Genomic DNA, 24,726 nt, shown 5'->3' with positions numbered 1-24,726 from the left:
CAACCTGGAATATATATTCCATGGATACATGAATGTTACACTACATGAATACTATGTATATAGCGATCTCTTGGACCACATTTATCATTGATTCTATGTCGTTTCTTGTAGATATTTTAATATAGTACTTATGGGAATATATTCAGCTTTGTTGTGTTGTTACATCACTGGATTTACACCCTGTCCTTATCCTTACGCTTCTTCCATCTACTTCCCGGTGTCTATAAACTTGTACCATTATGACCTGACAAAGTCCGGTGCCGATCCAGCGCCTCTCAGTCAATGTATATAATCTCAGTCAATATTTATATACCCAGCCAGAGGGAGGCGCTATACTGATGACCTGTAATAAAGATCCATCAGTATAAACCTGGGGTATAATAACGGGATCTCGTCACAGCCGGCTCCCTGCATAATCTTTACGTGATGGAGATTTATTCTTAAAGATGATGTGAGAGGATTATATACAGTCGGATTATGGAGATTATACAGGAACCCGCGGCAGTGAGTAACACGGAAGGAGGGGGGGGGGGTGACTGTGGCCCCTCATACAGTGGCCCCAAGACTTGTATGGACAAGTTTATGGACATCAAGTAGAAAAATTATATAAAGGAAACCACTTATTCTGTAACATCAGCAGAACATCCAGATTTCATGCTGATTGATGAAGTTTGGGTTTTGGATTGGGCCGTTATTGGCCACAATGCACCCCCCCCCCCCCTTCCCCATTGCCTTCTCTGTACGGTGTGCGGCTGGGTACATACTTGTGGAGGTTGCTGTATTCGTCCCTGGCGGTGCGCTTGGTGACAGGGCGGCTCTCGTAGCGCCCCTCGCTGGTGATGGCGCACACGGTGCAGGTGTACTCGGTGCTGGGTGTCAGGCGGCGGGCGGTGTAGGAACGCTCAGTCCCCAGATACACAGATTTCCCATTCATGCTCAGTTCATAATTGAAGAACCTGCCGATGGGATCTTTGGGCCCTTCCCAAGTGATGAACATTTCACTGCGACCGATGACGTAGAGCGTGAGTCTGTCCGGAGCGTGGTCACCCCTGTCCATGGTCCTGGTGGTCAGGGGGACTCTGGGACTGTGACCCCTGGAGTTACAGGAGCAGACACTGAAGGTATAGCTGGTGGAGGGCTCCAGGCCGCCCACAATACAGGTCAGATCGGAGGTGGTCTCCACCAGGGTGTCCTCTCTGTACACCACGTACTTCACCCCTGTAGCGGGCTCTGCAGGCGGGCTCCAGGATAACTTCACTTTCGTGGCTGTACGTCCCACCACTTGTAAATCCCTGGGGCAGCCGGGCAGTGGCTCCTCCACAGTCACCAATGTGATGGCGCTGGCCGGGCCGCGGTCTCCTTCTGTCTCCATAACTACTTTCAGATGATGATGACCCGACTTACAGTGAGGTATAACATACGAGAAGGAAGGTCCATGGTACAGGAGACGCTCACCATCATACAGGCTGTGGACACAAGGGAAGATGAGAGGCTCAGCTATACATACAAAAAGGGAACCCATCACCATACTAAACATACGAGTCTCAGCTTTCAGGATTTATTGGGATCGTGGTTCTGAGAGCTACAGAACCAGGTATAAGATGATATTTGTATCTTAAAAATTACACCATCGGCATGTGTCTAGGTGCTATAGAAGATGGAGGAGGTTGTGAAATGACTTTCCTCCTGCAGCCTCTAAACTTGACTCATCTCAGGTACAAATAACTCTTCTCTGCTGATTGTCACATGACTTTAGAGGAGTGCTCCCACAATGCACTGCAGATGCCCGTGGCAATGTAAATGCAGCTTTGGGTGTGAATGGAGTAGTTTGTTGCATTTTTGGGTTTCTATTGTTCTGTCTTGGGTGTCCCTGACCTGTAGGTGATGGTGAGGCCGCTGTGGGGTCTATGCTCCTTCCAGGTCACCATTACAGATCCAGACTCCAGTATCTTTGCGGTTGGAGGATCGGGTTGGGGCAGGCGCTGGAGGTTCTGTAGCGTCGCCTCCACCTCCTGCAGCAGCTCCTCCCCGGCTGTGTGTGACGCTGCGATATTCTAGGGACACAATATAAGGTACGGTTAGAGCAGTGTTCAGACACAGGCGTCCATATAGCTAGAATACATTATGGCGTCAGTATATACGCCCCGAGATGTCGGATCCGTTCCAAGCCTCCATGGTCATTGTCCCACTCCTGCACACATATCATTGTCTTTCCTCCTGACAATGGTCTCCATGGTAAATGTATCTCCTGCTATAAAGGATTCCCAGTGACACCACTGTCACCAGTAAAGTATTTATGGGGGTCTCCATGGGGATGGGAGATACTGAGGTCTCGTGAAGACTCTCCGCAGCGTACGGCACCGATCAGTGACTGGAGACGATACATAAGTCTATGGCGGGGGCAGCGCATTCCTGGTTAAGTCACCCGCAAAATGTCACATTGTGATTAATTAATGGAGAGGAGTCGTTAGTTTTACTGAGAAACATGTGATACTAAGTGTTCAAATTTGGCGTCCAAGGTTATTTCAAGGTGATCGGACCTGCATTATTGTATGGCGTTATACCCACTACAGGCCAGCAGGGGGCAGCCTAGCGGCATAGTGTCACATGACCTTAGTCCACAATGATGATTGGCTGTCAGTACAGAGGAGAGGGATGCGTGTTATCGGGTGTAGTCAGGCCCTTCTGTTCAGCTTTCTAAGATGTAATAAATGAATGTGAGAGACTGTATTTAACTTTGGTAAAATCAGGACCATTTGGGGGTGTGGATATTTCATGGTAACCATCCCCGTTACCATGAAATATTCAGGACGATTGTCAATGACGTATCTGTCCCAAATTCACTTCTAAAGGTCTCCTTCCTGCAACCTATAGACTGGATTACTAATCGCAGACCGCCCCTTTAAATGCAGACCGACCCTTTAAACGCAGACCGCCCCTTTAAACGCAGACCGCCTGGGTGGGGCTTACTGGGCACTTACCTTTAGGATAGACTCCAGTGTTTGGTGCTGCCGTAGTCTCAGGACTCCTGAAGGAAACTTGGATATTCCCTTCACAGTTCTGTAAAGAGAAGGTTTTGTTATGACCGAGGGGCAGGATCAGGGGGTCCCATGTGTCAGACCCTCGTGACGTTAGATAATAAATGGTGGGTGACAGAGCAGTGACAGGAGATGTTGGAGACCCCTGGTCCTGGATCTCCGGTCCCCGCTGATCGCCAGTCGCTCCCATGTTGGGGCCGGTGCCGAGTCCTCATCCCTTCTCCGTGTTTGGAGCCCTTGAAGTTGTTTTCTTTGTGAAGTGAAACTCTAATCATCTTTTACACCAAAACAAAGGGAAAGAGAAGAACTTACATGGCAGCGAACCAGCGCGAGTCCTGCTCGGGGGACTGCAGGAGTCGGCAGAGCGTGTCCAGGACCCCCGGGATGTGCCGGCTCTTCAGGACGTGCTGGTGCCCGGCGGGGCTGGTCACTAGGCAGGTGAGGGCAAAGCAAGCGTTCCTGCTCCCACCGGCATCTCCTCCAGACATCATGGCCTCCAGGGCAGAGATCTAGACGGGACTTACAAAATGTGGCATTAACGCCCTGACATCTGGGGGTGACCGAACACTGGCACTGGGGGGCAGAGGACAGGGGAGCCCTGACAGGGAGAGGGACAGAGGACATGGAGAGGGACAGAGGACAGGGGAGCCCTGACAGGGAGAGGGACAGAGGACACGGAGAGGGACAGAGGAGAGGGACAGAGGACAGGGGAGCCCTGACAGGGAGAGGGACAGAGGACACGGAGAGGGACAGAGGAGAGGGACAGAGGACAGGGGAGCCCTGACAGGGAGAGGGACAGAGGACACGGAGAGGGACAGAGGACATGGAGAGGGACAGAGGACAGGGGAGCCCTGACAGGGAGAGGGACAGAGGACACGGAGAGGGACAGAGGACAGGGGAGCCCTGACGGGGAGAGGGACAGAGGACACGGAGAGGGAAAGAGGACAGGGGAGCCCTGACAGGGAGAGGGACAGAGGACAGGCGAGCCCTGACAGGGAGAGGGACAGAGGACAGGGGAGCCCTGACAGGGAGAGGGACAGAGGACAGGGGAGCCCTGACAGGGAGAGGGACAGAGGACAGGGGAGCCCTGACAGGGAGAGGGACAGAGGACAGGGGAGCCCTGACGGGGAGAGGGACAGAGGACACGGAGAGGGACAGAGGACAGGGGAGCCCTGACGGGGAGAGGGACAGAGGACACGGAGAGGGACAGAGGACAGGGGAGCCCTGACGGGGAGAGGGACAGAGGACACGGAGAGGGACAGAGGACAGGGGAGCCCTGACGGGGAGAGGGACAGAGGACACGGAGAGGGAAAGAGGACAGGGGAGCCCTGACGGGGAGAGGGACAGAGGACACGGAGAGGGACAGAGGACAGGGGAGCCCTGACGGGGAGAGGGACAGAGGACACGGAGAGGGACAGAGGACACGGAGAGGGACAGAGGACACGGAGAGGGACAGAGGACACGGGAGCCGGACAGAGGACACGGGAGCCCTGACAGGGAGAGGGACAGAGGACACGGGAGCCCTGACAGGGAGAGGGACAGAGGACAGGGGAGCCCTGACAGGGAGAGGGACAGAGGACAGGGGAGCCCTGACAGGGAGAGGGACAGAGGACACGGAGAGGGACAGAGGACAGGGGAGCCCTGACGGGGAGAGGGACAGAGGACACGGAGAGGGACAGAGGACAGGGGAGCCCTGACGGGGAGAGGGACAGAGGACAGGGGAGCCCTGACAGGGAGAGGGACAGAGGACAGGGGAGCCCTGACGGGGAGAGGGACAGAGGACACGGAGAGGGACAGAGGACAGGGGAGCCCTGACGGGGAGAGGGACAGAGGACACGGAGAGGGACAGAGGACAGGGGAGCCCTGACGGGGAGAGGGACAGAGGACACGGAGAGGGACAGAGGACAGGGGAGCCCTGACAGGGAGAGGGACAGAGGACAGGGGAGCCCTGACGGGGAGAGGGACAGAGGACACGGAGAGGGACAGAGGACAGGGGAGCCCTGACGGGGAGAGGGACAGAGGACACGGAGAGGGACAGAGGACAGGGGAGCCCTGACGGGGAGAGGGACAGAGGACACGGAGAGGGACAGAGGACAGGGGAGCCCTGACGGGGAGAGGGACAGAGGACACGGAGAGGGAAAGAGGACAGGGGAGCCCTGACGGGGAGAGGGACAGAGGACACGGAGAGGGTCAGAAGACAGGGGAGCCCTGACAGGGAGAGGGACAGAGGACAGGGGAGCCCTGACAGGGAGAGGGTCAGAGGACAGGGGAGCCCTGACAGGGAGAGGGTCAGAAGACAGGGGAGCCCTGACAGGGAGAGGGACAGAGGACAGGGGAGCCCTGACAGGGAGAGGGACAGAGGACAGGGGAGCCCTGACAGGGAGAGGGACAGAGGACACGGAGAGGGACAGAGGAGAGGGACAGAGGACAGGGGAGCCCTGACAGGGAGAGGGACAGAGGACACGGAGAGGGACAGAGGAGAGGGACAGAGGACAGGGGAGCCCTGACAGGGAGAGGGACAGAGGACACGGAGAGGGACAGAGGACATGGAGAGGGACAGAGGACAGGGGAGCCCTGACAGGGAGAGGGACAGAGGACACGGAGAGGGACAGAGGACAGGGGAGCCCTGACGGGGAGAGGGACAGAGGACACGGAGAGGGAAAGAGGACAGGGGAGCCCTGACAGGGAGAGGGACAGAGGACAGGCGAGCCCTGACAGGGAGAGGGACAGAGGACAGGGGAGCCCTGACAGGGAGAGGGACAGAGGACAGGGGAGCCCTGACAGGGAGAGGGACAGAGGACAGGGGAGCCCTGACAGGGAGAGGGACAGAGGACAGGGGAGCCCTGACGGGGAGAGGGACAGAGGACACGGAGAGGGACAGAGGACAGGGGAGCCCTGACGGGGAGAGGGACAGAGGACACGGAGAGGGACAGAGGACAGGGGAGCCCTGACGGGGAGAGGGACAGAGGACACGGAGAGGGACAGAGGACAGGGGAGCCCTGACGGGGAGAGGGACAGAGGACACGGAGAGGGAAAGAGGACAGGGGAGCCCTGACGGGGAGAGGGACAGAGGACACGGAGAGGGACAGAGGACAGGGGAGCCCTGACGGGGAGAGGGACAGAGGACACGGAGAGGGACAGAGGACACGGAGAGGGACAGAGGACACGGAGAGGGACAGAGGACACGGGAGCCGGACAGAGGACACGGGAGCCCTGACAGGGAGAGGGACAGAGGACACGGGAGCCCTGACAGGGAGAGGGACAGAGGACAGGGGAGCCCTGACAGGGAGAGGGACAGAGGACAGGGGAGCCCTGACAGGGAGAGGGACAGAGGACACGGAGAGGGACAGAGGACAGGGGAGCCCTGACGGGGAGAGGGACAGAGGACACGGAGAGGGACAGAGGACAGGGGAGCCCTGACGGGGAGAGGGACAGAGGACAGGGGAGCCCTGACAGGGAGAGGGACAGAGGACAGGGGAGCCCTGACGGGGAGAGGGACAGAGGACACGGAGAGGGACAGAGGACAGGGGAGCCCTGACGGGGAGAGGGACAGAGGACACGGAGAGGGACAGAGGACAGGGGAGCCCTGACGGGGAGAGGGACAGAGGACACGGAGAGGGACAGAGGACAGGGGAGCCCTGACAGGGAGAGGGACAGAGGACAGGGGAGCCCTGACGGGGAGAGGGACAGAGGACACGGAGAGGGACAGAGGACAGGGGAGCCCTGACGGGGAGAGGGACAGAGGACACGGAGAGGGACAGAGGACAGGGGAGCCCTGACGGGGAGAGGGACAGAGGACACGGAGAGGGACAGAGGACAGGGGAGCCCTGACGGGGAGAGGGACAGAGGACACGGAGAGGGAAAGAGGACAGGGGAGCCCTGACGGGGAGAGGGACAGAGGACACGGAGAGGGACAGAGGACAGGGGAGCCCTGACGGGGAGAGGGACAGAGGACACGGAGAGGGACAGAGGACATGGAGAGGGACAGAGGACACGGAGAGGGACAGAGGACACGGGAGCCCTGACAGGGAGAGGGACAGAGGACACGGGAGCCCTGACAGGGAGAGGGACAGAGGACAGGGGAGCCCTGACAGGGAGAGGGACAGAGGACAGGGGAGCCCTGACAGGGAGAGGGACAGAGGACACGGAGAGGGACAGAGGACAGGGGAGCCCTGACGGGGAGAGGGACAGAGGACACGGAGAGGGACAGAGGACAGGGGAGCCCTGACGGGGAGAGGGACAGAGGACAGGGGAGCCCTGACAGGGAGAGGGACAGAGGACAGGGGAGCCCTGACGGGGAGAGGGACAGAGGACACGGAGAGGGACAGAGGACAGGGGAGCCCTGACGGGGAGAGGGACAGAGGACACGGAGAGGGACAGAGGACAGGGGAGCCCTGACGGGGAGAGGGACAGAGGACACGGAGAGGGACAGAGGACAGGGGAGCCCTGACGGGGAGAGGGACAGAGGACACGGAGAGGGAAAGAGGACAGGGGAGCCCTGACGGGGAGAGGGACAGAGGACACGGAGAGGGACAGAGGACAGGGGAGCCCTGACGGGGAGAGGGACAGAGGACACGGAGAGGGACAGAGGACACGGAGAGGGACAGAGGACACGGAGAGGGACAGAGGACACGGGAGCCCTGACAGGGAGAGGGACAGAGGACACGGGAGCCCTGACAGGGAGAGGGACAGAGGACAGGGGAGCCCTGACAGGGAGAGGGACAGAGGACAGGGGAGCCCTGACAGGGAGAGGGACAGAGGACAGGGGAGCCCTGACAGGGAGAGGGACAGAGGACAGGGGAGCCCTGACAGGGAGAGGGACAGAGGACAGGGGAGCCCTGACAGGGAGAGGGACAGAGGACAGGGGAGCCCTGACAGGGAGAGGGTCAGAGGACAGGGGAGCCCTGACAGGGAGAGGGTCAGAGGACAGGGGAGCCCTGACAGGGAGAGGGTCAGAGGACAGGGGAGCCCTGACAGGGAGAGGGACAGAGGACAGGGGAGCCCTGACAGGGAGAGGGACAGAGGACAGGGGAGCCCTGACAGGGAGAGGGACAGAGGACACGGAGAGGGACAGAGGACACGGAGAGGGACAGAGGACAGGGGAGCCCTGACAGGGAGAGGGACAGAGGACACGGAGAGGGACAGAGGACAGGGGAGCCCTGACGGGGAGAGGGACAGAGGACACGGAGAGGGACAGAGGACACGGGAGCCCTGACAGGGAGAGGGACAGAGGACAGGGGAGCCCTGACAGGGAGAGGGACAGAGGACAGGGGAGCCCTGACAGGGAGAGGGACAGAGGACAGGGGAGCCCTGACAGGGAGAGGGTCAGAGGACAGGGGAGCCCTGACAGGGAGAGGGTCAGAGGACAGGGGAGCCCTGACAGGGAGAGGGTCAGAGGACAGGGGAGCCCTGACAGGGAGAGGGTCAGAGGACAGGGGAGCCCTGACAGGGAGAGGGTCAGAGGACAGGGGAGCCCTGACAGGGAGAGGGTCAGAGGACAGGGGAGCCCTGACAGGGAGAGGGACAGAGGACAGGGGAGCCCTGACAGGGAGAGGGACAGAGGACAGGGGAGCCCTGACAGGGAGAGGGACAGAGGACAGGGGAGCCCTGACAGGGAGAGGGGCAGAGGACACGGAGAGGGACAGAGGAGAGGGACAGAGGACACGGAGAGGGACAGAGGACACGGGAGCCCTGACACAGTTAGTGCACTCACCATGTTGTCGGCTTCCTCCAGGGCCAGCACCCGTCTCCTCCCAGTGTCCGTGTCACACAGTCGTCCCAGAGTAAAAGCTGCATTCAGCCCACAGCCTGGAGGGGAGAGGACATGAAGCCATGACTGGGGGCCCCGCCATCCACATCCATAATATGGCTGCAGAATGTCGTCCCTGATACAATGTTACCCCTAGTAGAATCCTGTAGGAATCATCCCAGACCCTGAACATTCCACGTCCACCACCTCCGAGGGCTCAATAGATAAGACCCTATCACTGACTGAGCTGATGGGGGTCTCTGGACTCACCTGCCTCATCCACATGGAGGGAAGAGATGATCTTCTTTAATATCAGGGCAGATTTGGGGTGCTCCAGTAGCCGTGCGCACCCCTCCTGGCACATGGAGATACGGGCCAGCACCAGGGCGCAGTTACTAGCAGTCCAGTCATTGGGAGAATCCAAGAGCTTTGTGATGTTCTCTATGATGAAGTCTGATTCTGCAGAAGAGAGGAGCCAACGTCTGCCATGACTGTTCTCTGCCTGAGGAATAACATGAAATCCATCAATCCCCGGCCTCCCCCTCCATCTATATCAAGAATATACAAGATGATTTTAATAAGGTAAAAGAAACCGTGACATAGGTGTGAACACTGCCATAGTACATCCTCTTCCCTCCTAACTCTACACAGAACACCAGATCCTGTAATATCATCTGTAGTGGAGTCATGGAACAAGACGCCAAAGTAAACCTGAATAGTCCTGATAACGAGTCATTGATGCAACCACAAAACTAATATGTACTTCTCTTATAGCAACACAGGATCCAGAGTGCAGCTCTGGAGTATAATACAGGATGTAACTCAGGATGAGTACAGGATAAGTAATGTCATGTATATACACAGTGACTGCACCAGCAGCAGAATAGTGAGTGCAGCTCCGGAGTATAATACAGGATGTAACTCAGGATGAGTACAGGATAAGTAATGTCATGTATGTACACAGTGACTGCACCAGCAGCAGAATAGTGAGTACAGCTCTGGGGTATAATACAGGATGTAACTCAGGATCAGTACAGGATAAGTAATGTCATGTATGTACACAGTGACTGCACCAGCAGCAGAATAGTGAGTGCAGCTCTGGGGTATAATACAGGATGTAACTCAGGATCAGTACAGGATAAGTAATGTCATGTATGTACACAGTGACTGCACCAGCAGCAGAATAGTGAGTGCAGCTCTGGGGGATAATACAGGATGTAAATCAGGATCAGTACAGGATAAGTAATGTCATATATGTACACAGTGACTGCACCAGCAGCAGAATAGTGAGTGCAGCTCTGGAGTATAATACAGGATGTAACTCAGGATCAGTACAGGATAAGTAATGTCATGTATGTACACAGTGACTGCACCAGCAGCAGAATAGTGAGTGCAGCTCTGGGATATAATACAGGATGTAACTCAGGATCAGTACAGGATAAGTAATGTCATGTATGTACACAGTGACTGCACCAGCAGCAGAATAGTGAGTGCAGCTCTGGGGTATAATACAGGATGTAACTCAGGATCAGTACAGGATAAGTAATGTCATGTATGTACACAGTGACTGCACCAGCAGCAGAATAGTGAGTGCAGCTCTGGGGTATAATACAGGGTGTAACTCAGGATCAGTACAGGATAAGTAATGTCATGTATGTACACAGTGACTGCACCAGCAGCAGAATAGTGAGTGCAGCTCTGGAGTATAATACAGGATGTAACTCAGGATCAGTACAGGATAAGTAATGTCATGTATGTACACAGTGATTGCACCAGCAGCAGATAGTGAGTGCATCTCTGGAGTATAATACAGGATGTAACTCAGGATCAGTACAGGATAAGTAATGTCATGTATGTACACAGTGACTGCACCAGCAGCAGATAGTGAGTGCATCTCTGGAGCTCGTTACATCGTTAAGCTCTGTCTGTTGCTGTGAGAGGCTGTGTGCTGCTGCTGCTCTGAGCTCCAGGAATAATCCACCTCCACCTGGGGCCTGCTCTCTCCCTTCCCAGGGAGGGGGTGGGTTTCCAGGCATGAGCCAGAGCGGCAAGCCCCAGGCTCCTGCTTCCCGGGCCAGGCCGGCGGGGGGCAGGGGTAGCCAGGAACCGGCCAGTGCTATGGAGGACTCAGGGGTGAGACGTTCCACCAGGAGTCGTAGTAATACTGCTCCTGCTCCCCCTGAGTCCGGTGTGAGGCGGCGCAGCAAGAACCTGGATGTCCATGATGGTGCGGGTGAGAGCGGTCCTTCCGGGGCTGGAGCTATGAAGCGGAGTGCTCACAGAGGTAAGGCTGACCATGCGGGGGGAGGCTGGGCGGTGCAGGGACCCCGGGAGTCTTTGTCCACCTATGCCTCCCGGGTCCAGAGCCACCTCTGTGAGTACGAAGAGGCGACCAAGACCATCAGGAGGCTCCGGGAGGAGCTGCGATGTGCCCGCGCCAGGGCGAACACGGCGCCAAAGAAGCGCAAGACGGAGGTTAAAGGAGAGATTAAACACCTAAAGGCAGAGATTGACAAGCTGACAAAAAGAAAGACCTTTATTTGTGATAACAGCGGACCGTTTAAGGAAAAACTGATTAATGATGACCGATTTGCTCAGATGGCTGATACCAGAGAGCAAAGGCTGATGGGGTTGCAGCCTGTGAGCCAGGTGGAGGAGGAGGATGATGATGATGATGATAACGAGCAGCAGTTCCCACCTGGAGGCCTGCAGGAAGATCAGCAGGCCTCGTGCAGTGGGCCCCCTGCAGGACAGCCAGCAGTAACACCTCGCTCGGGGGAGGACAGTGACACCGGCAGCCAGGGAGGGGCGCTCATGGCGGAGATCCGGCTGCTCGAGTCCCCAGTGCGCATGGAGAACTTTTCGTTTGGTGATGAACTCCCAGAGGAAGCCGCTGGGGGGAGCAGCCGGAGGAAGAGTAAGAAGACCAGGCCAAAGCAGCAAGAAGAGGTACGTTTCATCTTTACCCCCCTCCCTGTACACCCCCCCGGGCAAAGCGCAGGGTCAGCTCACTGTGCAAGCCCTGCTACCCAAACCCCCCCGAGTTCTGCTGTGGACCCGGTGCAAAGGTGCAGGGAGATTACAGGTGTGACATCTGATGTGGCGATGGGCTCCGTCTCTGTTTGTGGTAACAGTGGGGGAGCAGGGGAGGCATCGGCCGCAAGGCCGGACAGTAAGGGCAGCTCGGATGTGGCGATACCAACAAAATCCGGTGCTGTGGTGCGTCCCCCAGTGGGAGGGGGGGATAGCCCGGCACTGGTGGCAGCTTCCGGTGCCTCGGTGCCTCTTCGTGCCTCGGCGCCTCTTCATGCTGTTGCCGCTGATCACCCAGTTGAGGGGCGGCGGCAGTGTGGAGGGGTCGCTGAGGCTGAGAGCTCAGGACCTCCCAAACAGAAAGTACTGTTTTGTGTCGGTGTTGGGGATAATGATAATTCTGTGCAGACCGGAGATCAGCGGCGCCTCACACCGGCTAAAGAGCAGCGGCGATTGTTTCCAAGCCCCAGGAAAAGCAAAATAACATCTGCTACCGATGATGCGGAGGGCACAAGTGTGACAAGAGTTGGGGTCCCCTTTGGGCGATGCTCTGCGAGGGGACCCCCGTCCCTTGTGCCCGAAGATGCGGAGGTGGTCATGTCCCCTGATGTTGTTGCTGGTCCAGCCAGTGTGAATGGTGTCAGTAATGTTGTGGTGGCTGGTGTGAGTGGAGTGAGTGGTGCAGAACCGTTACCAGTTATGGGAGTGAGTGATGGAGTGACTGGTGGTGCGAGTGGCATGGAGGTGGGTAGTATTAATGTGGTGGGTGCAGGGGTTGGTCCGGTTGCTCCCCCAGTGGCGGCCCCTATTAAGAGCTATGCCAGTGTCGCTGCTGGGGGAAGTAGGGGTCCATCATCCTCGTCTCTGGGCTCTGGGGACGGCTTTTTGCAACGGCGCCTCCTGCAGGCCTTACAGAAGGGAGAAAGGACGATCAATGTAGCGGGGCAGGAGGTTGATTTGTCGTTTTGGATAGAGAGGCACGGCCTGTCTGCCTTCCGAGAGCAAAGAGGCAGGGAGACATCATGGTCGCTCCCGACAACCGGGCCGGGTGCTAACCGTAGGAATGTGGTCCGTCTTCGGTGGCGTGGCAGTGATGTGTGTCCCCCTCGGGCACGGGTAGTTGAGCTGCTGCTGAAGATGGACTTCAAGGCGGCTGACATCTTTGCCTTGATCCATCCCTATGGTACATCTGAGTTTGATGTCAGCTTTGTTCGGCCGGAGGGGCTTGAGCTCTTCTGGTCCAACTATGAGCTGAGATACAACGAGCCCGAGTGGCGGGACTTTGCTGTGCAAGCAGTGTCCCGCCAGAGCGAACTCAAGAAAGTGACCGTTCTTACCCGTAACGAATCACTATCTTGCTTTGACATCATGACCTGGATGAATCGTTATGGAGAGGTACTGGGAGTACCCGAGAAAAATAGAGATGAGTATGGTATCTGGTCAGGGGCCTGGACCTTCATGGTGAAGTTGAGGCGTTCAGGTAACTCAGTCGCCCACATCCCTTCATCAGCCTTCCTGGGGAGGGATCGGATCCTGATCTTCTACCGGGGGCAGCCTAGGCTGTGTCACAGATGCGGTGACCCCACACATTTCAGCGCAAACTGCACCGTGCAGAAGTGTGCGTTGTGTGGGGGTGTCGGCCATCTCGCTGCATCCTGTACAGGGCAGATTAGGTGTAACCTGTGTGGTGATCTCGGTCACCCGTACAGTCGTTGTCCTCTTTCCGTCGCTAATGCGGGCTCAGCCTCAGCGGACGAAAGCCATGAGGCTGAATCTGCTGGGGAGGGGACTAGCAGAGGCGGAGGAATGGAGGGGCCAGGGAAGAAAGACAGGAAAAAGACGCCTGCCCAGCTAAGGCGTCTAGAGAAGCGTCAACAGGAGAGAGAGCGGGGGGGAGTCTCGGGCTGCTGGGACAACCTCTGGCGCTCTCCTGGAGACCTCACCTGTCGCTGAGGCCCCAGGGGATGATGTACTGGATGAGGAGGTCAGGAGGATCGAGAGAGAGGAGGGTGCCACGTCCTCAGACTCCTCCCATTATGAGAGTATGGACGAGGATAATAGGGCGTGGCTAGAGGAAAAGCGTAAGCGTGGCGCCAAAAAGAAGAAAAAGGGTAAAAAGAAGGGAGGTGTAAGATCTTCTCCCACCCTGACTAAGGTACCCAAGGAAGGAGCAACCGACCCCCCGCTGGTCGAACTTTCAAATCGATTCCTGGCCCTGGATGGAGCCTCTCCTGCCGATGGAGGGGCTGAGGGTGAAGGGCCAGAGGTGGCGGAGCCTGCAGGGGGTGCCGAGTCTCCCCCTGGGGAGTCAGGGTCCTCAGGAGGGGAGACTGGCCCAGAGTCTGGAGACGAGGATGAGGGGGCAGGTCCTGGATCTGCCCCTGAAGCATCAGAGGTGCGGGAGATGGACACCACAATATGTCTAAAAAGGGGGTGTTCATTTCCCGAGGGTGGTGGTAAGATGGGTAAAAAGAAAGCCGTCTAACTCAATCACTCATGATGGCGGCACCCACTCCGTTGACGCTGGTGTCCATTAATGTCGCCAGCATTAAGTCTGATGCGGCTAGATTTGCGGCCTTTGATTTTCTCGGCCGCGTTGAAGCCGAAATTTTATTTTTGCAGGAGACCAGGCTGCCGGATTTGGCGGCCGTGTTTAAAGCTAAGAGGGAATGGAGACACGGGCCTTCCTACTGGTCTCTTGCGGCCGAGCCGTATAGCGGAGTGGCGGTCCTTTTTACCGCGCCGGTAGAATGCCGACGAGTTATTGAGTTAGAAATGGGGAGGTGCCTGATCCTTGATGTCCTCATGAAGGGACAAGAACTTCGCCTAATTAACATCTATGGTCCCCAGTCCAAGTGGGACAGGAAGTGTCTCTTTATGAGGATCAAGCCCTACCTTTTTACAAGTCGGCAGGTGGTCTTTGGAGGGGACTTCAATGCTGTCACGAGGTCCCAGGATAGGGGAGGTTCCAGAGACAAGCTGACTTATGATAGCGTCGCTCTTAATAGCATAGCTAGTGAGGCTCGCCTGGTGGATGTCCACATCCGGCACACCCCAGGCCACGCGGGGTTCACCTATTATAGGGGTAGCTGCAGGTCTAGAATAGACAGGTTTTATTTAAAGGAGGAAGCCATTTCTTCAGCAGTGTCCGTTGTTGAGGTGGAGTTCTCCGACCACTGTCTAATTTTGTTTTCTCTGAATGTTACAGAGACCCCCCGGATGGGAAGAGGCTACTGGAAGCTCAATTCGTCTCTCCTGGAAGAAGCGGAGATAAGACAATCCTTTGAGGACTTTCTTCAGAGCCAGGTACCATTGCTGGGCCTTTGTAGCAGTAAGTCAGAGTGGTGGGAGATGCTCAAGAAAAGGGTGGCGAGATTCTTCCGCCAGCTCTCGAGCCTCAGGAGCCTGGACAGGTACCGCCTGTATCAGGGCCTGAGGAGGAAATTCGAGCATCTCGTCTCGACTGGAGGTAGTCGTGAGGACATCTCCCGAGTGAAATCCTTGCTGAAGAGGTGTCAGTACGATAGACACGCATCTTTGGTTTTTGAGAGGGATTACGGGAAATACCGCTCGCCCGACCCTTACAGGAACTGCAAGATGTCAGTGAATGGTAAAGTTGTCACGGGACTGGTTGACAGTACGGGATCCCTGAAAAGGTCCAGATCAGGGATTCTGGAGGTCGTCAGATCCTTCTACTCACACCTCTTGGGCAGGAGGGATCTAGATCGGGATGTGATGTCGGCTTTCCTGGCTGAAACTGTCCCTGAGCCAGGAGTAGACCCCTCTCTTCATGTTTTGACAGAGATGATCAGGGAAGAGGAAGTCAGCCTGGCGATTGAAGGGCTCGCCCTCAAGAAATCGCCAGGTCCGGATGGCTTAACATCTGAGTTTTATAAGACCTTTCAGGACGCCTTGGTTCCCCTCTTGACTGAGGTATTCAATGAGTGTCTTTCCTCGGGCACTCTGCCGAAGTCAATGAGGAGGTCAGCCCTGATCATCCTGTCAAAGAGTAAGGACCGATCTCGTGTTGAGAACTGGCGTCCCATAGCGCTTCTCAATACGGACAGAAAGGTTTTGGCAAAGGTGCTGTTTAATCGGCTGGTGCAGTTTGCGCCCCGGCTCCTTTCGGGGACCCAGCACTGCTCTGTTCCAGGCCGCAGTACATTTAGTGCTGTGCTTTGTGTCCGGGAGGCAGTGGAGCAGGGCAGGGCTGGTAACTGGAAGGGGTACTTGCTGTCCTTGGATCAGGCAAAAGCGTTTGATCGGGTTAACCACGAGTACCTCTGGTCTGTCCTTCTGAGGTATGGCCTGCCGGGGGAGTTTGTCAATTGGCTGAAAGTTTTGTACGCAGGGGCAGAGAGTTTCCCGCTTGTGAACGGTTGGATTGGCCGCTCTTTTGAGGTCGGGTCTGGTGTTCGCCAGGGTTGTCCTCTGAGCCCACTTTTATACGTGTTCGCGATTGACCCATTCCTTAGGAGGGTTGATCGTGGGCCGTTGGTGGGAGTCGGGATGGATCGGGCAGCACCGGAAGCCACTCTAAGGGTGGTAGCGTATGCTGATGATGTCACCGTTTTCGTGTCCTCGGGAGGGGAGGCGCAATGGGTGATGTCAGAGGTTGACCGCTACTCAGAGGCTTCTGGGTCCAAGATCAACCGGGATAAGTGTGAGAGTCTCTGGCTGGGAGAGGGAGGTCCAGGCTTTGATCTCCCGGACACTCTTCCAGGGCCCCAGGACTCTGCCAAAGTTCTCGGCATCGAATTTGGCCAGGGGGATTACCCCATGCAAAACTGGGACGGCAGGCTTAAGATCGCCGCTCAGAAGGTGGACCAGTGGAAGGGTTGGTCTTTGACCCTCAGAGAAAGGGTTAACCTGATTAAAACCTACATGCTCCCATTGCTGATATATCTGGGCAGTCTGTGCATGTTGCCAGAGCCCCTCTGGACTCGGGTCTACAGTCTGTTCTTCCAGCTGTTATGGGGGAATAGGCTGAACCTTATCAAGAGGGAGATTACTTACCGCACGAGGAGACAAGGAGGGTTGTGTATGGTCAACCCTGTGGTGTTCCTAGTGAATACCTTTCTTAAGATCAATGTAGCAAACCTCTGGAAAGAGAGGGCTCCTCCGTGGGTATACTCCTGCAGGGGATGGTTTCGGCCTTTCTTCCAGGAATGGGAGACAGGAGGGCAAGTGAAGGATCTCCGTACACCGCATGGGCATCTTCCGGCTTACGCTACCCCGGTTCTGAAGGTGATTTGCCGGTGGGGTCTGGGAATGTGGGAGATCAGGACCATGTCGAGGAAGCTCCTTGACAAGAGGGTTCTGTTGACCCATTTCCAGAAGCCTCTGGCCCTCAGGGATTGCCCAAGTCGGGATCTGGGGGTGGGTTTGAGTTTATTGAATTCCATCAGGATCCCCTTGAAGTTTTGGGACGTGACTTGGCGCTGCTTCCATGGAAAGCTGTGTGTGAGGGACAATCTGAAGTGTAGGAGCTCTGAGGAAAGGGGTTGTCCCCGGGAGGAGTGCGGTGGCCTGCTGGAGAGCATGGACCACTTCCTGCTTCAGTGCCCCTTTAACATAGAGGTGTACAACCGGGTGGGCGCTTCCATCCATTGGCCCGGGTTGGCCGGTCTCTCCTATGCGGAGTGGGCCTATGGAGCATTCAGAGGCCTGGGTGGCCGGGACCGATGCACGTTATTCCTAGTTAGCCTAGTGGTCAGGTACCACACGTGGAACGCACGGTGTTTAGTATCGACGCAGCGTAAAATCCTCCCGGTGGATGAGGTGGTTAGGAACATTCTGGGTGACCTGGTGAAGGTGCGCTCTCTGGAGTATGAGAGGCTGGGCACGGGGAGGGCCTCTCTCCTTTGGAGGGGGTTCTCCTTTAGTGTCCCTTAGTCTGTCATCTCCACTCCTGGTGTTGGGGCTGATGCTGCATAGTAGATTTTTGTTTTGTATCTGAGCGTGTAGTGATGTAGGGCTTGCAGGCGCCGAACCTGGGCTTTATGTGGTTTGGTTTTGTTATGTTGATTTGTTTAATGTGTTTGTATCTTGTGTACAGTGTGTATTTATGTAGTTATAGTTCTTGTGTATATAGGCTGGTTGGTTTTGGGGTGTTGGTGTTAGGGTGTTAGGTTGGGAGGGGGGTGGACGGGATTTGGACTATAAGATCCTGGGCACTGGTCTGGACTATATAGCGCAAACTTTGGACGTTAGACCAGTGTCTGGGTGGGAGGGTGATGGGCGTGGGATTTAGTTAGTTATATTTAATGTTTTTATTTCCTGTTTTATGTCTTTTTTTTGCTGTGTATTCTTTAGTTATTTATGGGAAAAAAAAAAAATATATATATATTAAAAAAAAAAAAATTAGGTGGTGGGACTGTGTGAGGGTTTTGGTTGTTCTCATGCTGAGTGTGTGGTGAGTGTGTGTGGCTAGGCCAGGAGGTTTTGTAAGTTTATTTTTGATTGTATTTGTTGTACACAGTGACGTCTATGGCACAGTTCAGACACTGCTCATCTCTCACCAGTGTTCCCAGGGCGCCAGCAGCGTTCATTACGGATTCTGCGTCCTCCCACAGTAGCATGGCTCCCAGTCTCCCCAGCAGATCCCAGTCTGTCGCTCTTTCTGCCAAATTCACCAACATGTCAGCTACTACGGGGTCTTCGGCCACGGTGCCAAGAATGTAGGCGACATTACTGCAGAGCCTGCAGGGACAGGAGTCAGGACTTATTACACACAGTATACAGCGCTATATACTGCCTATAATGTAGCAGCTGTCAGGACGGGTTATAGCCAGCACCCCCAGGTCATGTCATAGGGGGCCCATTATTACTGTGTGCCCAGGATCAGGCACAGCGGATGTAGGGACAGGGAGTCCGGCTCCGCTTGCCAGTTACTGGGGAAACACTTCTGTAAGCAAACGGAGACTTGTGGAGCCAGGAATGGAGCACTGCCAGCAGCACGTGGACTACACACAGCAGCCATGTAAACAACACAGAAACCGCAGAGACTACTCACTAATCCCTGGCTGTACAGTAATAACAACACAACACAGGACCCAGGGGAATGGAAAAGAACTGGACTATAGCAAGTACAGAGTATGCATGTGATCATACAGCCAGTGTTATGTATTGTCCCTGGAGAGATGTGTAATGAGACCTCACACTGCTGTGCTCTGTGCTCTCTGCAGCCAGTGTTATGTATTATCCCTGGAGAGATGTGTAATCAGACCTCACACTGCTGTGCTCTGTGCAGCCAGTGTTATGTATTGTCCCTGGAGAGATGTGTAATCAGACCTCACACTGCTGTGCTCTGTGCTCTCTGCAGCCAGTGTTATGTATTGTCCCTGGAGAGATGTGTAATCAGACCTCACACTGCTGTGCTCTGTGCTCTCTGCAGCCAGTGTTATGTATTATCCCTGGAGAGATGTGTAATCAGACCTCACACTGCTGTGCTCTGTGCTCTCTGCAGCCAGTGTTATGTATTATCCCTGGAGAGATGTGTAATCAGACCTCACACTGCTGTGCTCTGTGCAGCCAGTGTTATGTATTGTCCCTGGAGAGATGTGTAATCAGACCTCACACTGCTGTGCTCTGTGCTCTCTGCAGCCAGTGTTATGTATTGTCCCTGGAGAGATGTGTAATCAGACCTCACACTGCTGTGCCCTGTGCCCTCTGCAGCCAGCGTTATGTATTGTCCCTGGATAGATGTGTAATCAGACCTCACACTGCTGTGCTCTGTGCTCTCTGCAGCCAGTGTTATGTACTGTCCCTGGAGAGATGTGTAATCAGACCTCACACTGCTGTGCTCTCTGCAGCCAGTGTTATGTATTGTCCCTGGAGAGATGTGTAATCAGACCTCACACTGCTGTGCTCTGCTCTCTGCAGCCAGTGTTATGTATTGTCCCTGGAGAGATGTGTAATGAGACCTCACACTGCTGTGCTCTGTGCTCTCTGCAGCCAGTGTTATGTATTGTCCCTGGAGAGATGTGTAATCAGACCTCACACTGCTGTGCTCTGTGCTCTCTGCAGCCAGTGTTATGTATTGTCCCTGGAGAGATGTGTAATCAGACCTCACACTGCTGTGCTCTGTGCTCTCTGCAGCCAGTGTTATGTATTGTCTCTGGAGAGATGTGTAATAATACCTCACACTGCTGTGCTCTGTGCTCTCTGCAGCCAGTGTTATGTATTGTCCCTGGAGAGATGTGTCATCAGACCTCACACTGCTGTGCTCTGTGCTCTCTGCAGCCAGTGTTATGTATTGTCCCTGGAGAGATGTGTAATCAGACCTCACACTGCTGTGCCCTGTGCCCTCTGCAGCCAGCCTTATGTATTGTCCCTGGATAGATGTGTAATCAGACCTCACACTGCTGTGCTCTGTGCTCTCTGCAGCCAGTGTTATGTACTGTCCCTGGAGAGATGTGTAATCAGACCTCACACTGCTGTGCTCTCTGCAGCCAGTGTTATGTATTGTCCCTGGAGAGATGTGTAATCAGACCTCACACTGCTGTGCTCTGTGCTCTCTGCAGCCAGTGTTATGTATTGTCCCTGGAGAGATGTGTAATCAGACCTCACACTGCTGTGCTCTGTGCTCTCTGCAGCCAGTGTTATGTATTGTCTCTGGAGAGATGTGTAATAATACCTCACACTGCTGTGCTCTGTGCTCTCTGCAGCCAGTGTTATGTATTGTCCCTGGAGAGATGTGTCATCAGACCTCACACTGCTGTGCTCTGTGCTCTCTGCAGCCAGTGTTATGTATTGTCCCTGGAGAGATGTGTAATCAGACCTCACACTGCTGTGCTCTGTGCTCTCTGCATCCAGTGTTATGTATTGTCCCTGGAGAGATGTGTAATCAGACCTCACACTGCTGTGCCCTGTGCCCTCTGCAGCCAGCGTTATGTATTGTCCCTGGATAGATGTGTAATCAGACCTCACACTGCTGTGCTCTGTGCTCTCTGCAGCCAGTGTTATGTACTGTCCCTGGAGAGATGTGTAATCAGACCTCACACTGCTGTGTTCTCTGCAGCCAGTGTTATGTATTGTCCCTGGAGAGATGTGTAATCAGACCTCACACTGCTGTGCTCTGTGCTCTCTGCAGCCAGTGTTATGTATTGTCCCTGGAGAGATGTGTAATGAGACCTCACACTGCTGTGCTCTGTGCTCTCTGCAGCCAGTGTTATGTATTGTCCCTGGAGAGATGTGTAATCAGACCTCACACTGCTGTGCTCTGTGCTCTCTGCAGCCAGTGTTATGTATTGTCCCTGGAGAGATGTGTAATCAGACCTCACACTGCTGTGCTCTCTGCAGCCAGTGTTATGTATTGTCCCTGGAGAGATGTGTAATCAGACCTCACACTGCTGTGCTCTGTGCTCTCTGCAGCCAGTGTTATGTATTGTCCCTGGAGAGATGTGTAATCAGACCTCACACTGCTGTGCCCTGTGCCCTCTGCAGCCAGCGTTATGTATTGTCCCTGGATAGATGTGTAATCAGACCTCACACTGCTGTGCTCTGTGCTCTCTGCAGCCAGTGTTATGTATTGTCTCTGGAGAGATGTGTAATAATACCTCACACTGCTGTGCTCTGTGCTCTCTGCAGCCAGTGTTATGTATTGTCCCTGGAGAGATGTGTAATCAGACCTCACACTGCTGTGCTCTGTGCTCTGTGCTCTCTGCAGCCAGTGTTATGTATTGTCCCTGGAGAGATTTGTAATCAGACCTCACACTGCTGTGCCCTGTGCCCTCTGCAGCCAGCGTTATGTATTGTCCCTGGATAGATGTGTAATCAGACCTCACACTGCTGTGCTCTGTGCTCTCTGCAGCCAGTGTTATGTATTGTCCCTGGAGAGATGTGTAATCAGACCTCACACTGCTGTGCTCTGTGCTCTCTGCAGCCAGTGTTATGTATTGTCCCTGGAGAGATGTGTAATCAGACCTCACACTGCTGTGCTCTGTGCTCTCTGCAGCCAGTGTTATGTATTGTCCCTGGAGAGATGTGTAATCAGACCTCACACTGCTGTGCTCTCTGCAGCCAGTGTTATGTATTGTCCCTGGAGAGATGTGTAATCAGACCTCACACTGCTGTGCTCTGTGCTCTCTGCAGCCAGTGTTATGTATTGTCCCTGGAGAGATGTGTAATCAGACCTCACACTGCTGTGCTCTGTGCTCTCTGCAGCCAGTGTTATGTATTGTCCCTGGAGAGATGTGTAATCAGACCTCACACTGCTGTGCTCTGTGCTCTCTGCAGCCAGTGTTATGTATTGTCCCTGGAGAGATGTGTAATCAGACCTCACACTGCTGTGCTCTGTGCTCTCTGCAGCCAGTGTTATGTATTGTCTCTGGAGAGATGTGTAATAATACCTCACACTGCTGTGCTCTGTGCTCTCTGCAGCCAGTGTTATGTATTGTCCCTGGAGAGATGTGTAATCAGACCTCACACTGCTGTGCTCTGTGCTCTCTGCAGCCAGTGTTATGTATTGTCCCTGGAGAGATGTGTAATCAGACCTCACACTGCTGTGCTCTGTGCTCTCTGCAGCCAGTGTTATGTATTGTCCCTGGAGAGATGTGTAATCAGACCTCACACTGCTGTGCTCTGTGCTCTCTGCAGCCAGTGTTATGTATTGTCCCTGGAGAGATGTGTAATCAGACCTCACACTGCTGTGCTCTGTGCTCTCTGCAGCCAGTGTTATGTATTGTCCCTGGAGAGATGTGTAATCAGACCTCACACTGCTGTGCTCTCTGCAGCCAGTGTTATGTATTGTCCCTGGAGAGATGTGTAATCAGACCTCACACTGCTGTGCTCTGTGCTCTCTGCAGCCAGTGTTATGTATGGTCCCTGGAGAGATGTGTAATCAGACCTCACACTGCTGTGCTCTGTGCTCTCTGCAGCCAGTGTTATGTATTGTCCCTGGAGAGATGTGTAATCAGACCTCACACTGCTGTGCTCTGTGCTCTCTGCAGCCAGTGTTATGTATTGTCCCTGGAGAGATGTGTAATCAGACCTCACAATGCTGTGCTCTGTGCTCTCTGCAGCCAGTGTTATGTATTGTCTCTGGAGAGATGTGTAATAATACCTCACACTGCTGTGCTCTGTGCTCTCTGCAGCCAGTGTTATGTATTGTCCCTGGAGAGATGTGTAATCAGACCTCACACTGCTGTGCTCTGTGCTCTCTGCAGCCAGTGTTATGTATTGTCCCTGGAGAGATGTGTAATCAGACCTCACACTGCTGTGCCCTGTGCCCTCTGCAGCCAGCGTTATGTATTGTCCCTGGAGAGATGTGTAATCAGACCTCACACTGCTGTGCTCTCTGCAGCCAGTGTTATGTATTGTCCCTGGAGAGATGTGTAATCATACCTCACACTGCTGTGCTCTGTGCTCTCTGCAGCCAGTGTTATGTATTGTCCCTGGAGAGATGTGTAATCAGACCTCACACTGCTGTGCTCTGTGCTCTCTGCCGCCAGTGTTATGTATTGTCCCTGGAGAGATATGTAATCAGACCTCACACTGCTGTGCTCTGAGTAATAGCTGTAGCAGTATAGGGCACAGGGGAGGGGCCGCCTATTTCTGACCGATCATCAGATCAGTATGGTTGCTGTGTCCGTCCTGTGTTGAGGGCAGTTGTCAGGGCATGCTGGGAGTTGTAGTAGCGGATATAAGGGCTATACTATAGATCAGTGGTGGCGAACCTATGGCACTGGTGCCAGAGGCGGCACTCGGAGCCCTCTGTGTGGGCACCCAGGCCATCACCCCAGCATGAAGTTCACCAGACAGAACTCAAAGAATCTTCCTGCAGAATCTTCCTACAATGATAGATGAATTTGCCCTCCTCCTTTCAACTGCGTTGGTGTTTTTAGGAGGCTGAACGATTGAAACTTGTCAAAGAACAAGGAGAAATAAGTTGCTGTGCTGGCACTTTGCAATAAATAAGTGGCTTTTGGTTAAAATTTGGGCACTCAGGCTCTAAAAGGTTCGCCATCACTGCTATAGATACTATCCAGCTTATCAATGACCTGAAATACAATGAGGTAATAAAACAAGTGTCATTGTCCCTGATGGGCTGTGGGCCGGGAGGTGTTTGCTTCTCCCTGGATTTATTTGGGGCTGGTTGCTGAGGATCTGTCATGCTTCCTGAGTGTTTACCCTGCGGATGTATTATGTGCAGCCATTATACTCTGATCCCCGGCTGTACCTTGTGTACACTCACTGCGCGGTCTATGGAAGTCACCGAAACCCTGGAATAAGAGCCTGAGTGTAACGCGCTGACTGGCAGCTTACTGGCACTGAGCGGCAGTCTGTATGTGGCTGATTACAGGGGCGATGGTAACTTTATATCCGGATAATGTGCTCCTTTATGTAACTTACCTGCGAGGGTCACCTACAATTAACTTACAATGGCCTGTGGGGTGGTTTAAGGCCAGAGGTTTACTCTCCGGTCATCCTTTTATGCGCCATATGTCGTTATATTTAGGGCTCGGCTGTGTCCATGCGGTAGATAATACTGTACAGTAGTCCTGTGTGGGCACTGTGGGGCTGTTTGAGGCTACAGGTTTACTCTCCATTTACGTCAGCACCATATGTCGGTATTATTGGGGCACAGCCATATACGTGCAGTACATAATACCGTACAATAGTGCTGTGCAGGAATTGTGGGGTTGTTTGAAGCTACAGGTTTACTCTCCGGTCATCCTTTTATGCACCATATGTCGGTATTATTAGGGCACGGCTGTGTCCATGCAGTAGTGCTGTGTGGGCACTGTGGGGTTGTTTGAAGCTACAGGTTTACTCTCCGGTCATCCTTTTATGCACCATATGTCGGTATTATTAGGGCACAGCCATATACGTGCAGTACATAATACCGTACAATAGTGCTATGCAGGAATTGTGGGGTTGTTTGAAGCTACAGGTTTACTCTCC

The 24,726-nt window shown here is 54.5% G+C and overlaps 1 protein-coding gene across 7 annotated transcripts in view; it reads right to left on the bottom strand.

Moving 5' to 3' along the window:
* LOC140077893 (uncharacterized) overlaps positions 1-24,726 on the bottom strand; it is a 39,969-nt gene that overhangs the window by 5,338 nt on the left and 9,905 nt on the right. For all 7 annotated transcript variants that reach the window (XM_072125486.1, XM_072125483.1, XM_072125488.1 and 4 more), the window contains 7 exons: positions 18,342-18,522; positions 9,058-9,289; positions 8,752-8,846; positions 3,351-3,547; positions 2,982-3,060; positions 1,876-2,054; positions 765-1,466 (listed from right to left, as the gene is read on the bottom strand). In XM_072125486.1, the coding sequence (XP_071981587.1) occupies positions 765-1,466; positions 1,876-2,054; positions 2,982-3,060; positions 3,351-3,547; positions 8,752-8,846; positions 9,058-9,289; positions 18,342-18,522 (1,665 nt within the window). The remainder of the gene's footprint in view (positions 1-764; positions 1,467-1,875; positions 2,055-2,981; positions 3,061-3,350; positions 3,548-8,751; positions 8,847-9,057; positions 9,290-18,341; positions 18,523-24,726) is intronic.

Source organism: Engystomops pustulosus, chromosome 9 (genome assembly GCF_040894005.1).
Source record: "Engystomops pustulosus chromosome 9, aEngPut4.maternal, whole genome shotgun sequence".
NCBI classification, from domain to species: domain Eukaryota; kingdom Metazoa; phylum Chordata; class Amphibia; order Anura; family Leptodactylidae; genus Engystomops; species Engystomops pustulosus.
This window is presented reverse-complemented; position numbering and strand designations above follow the sequence as displayed.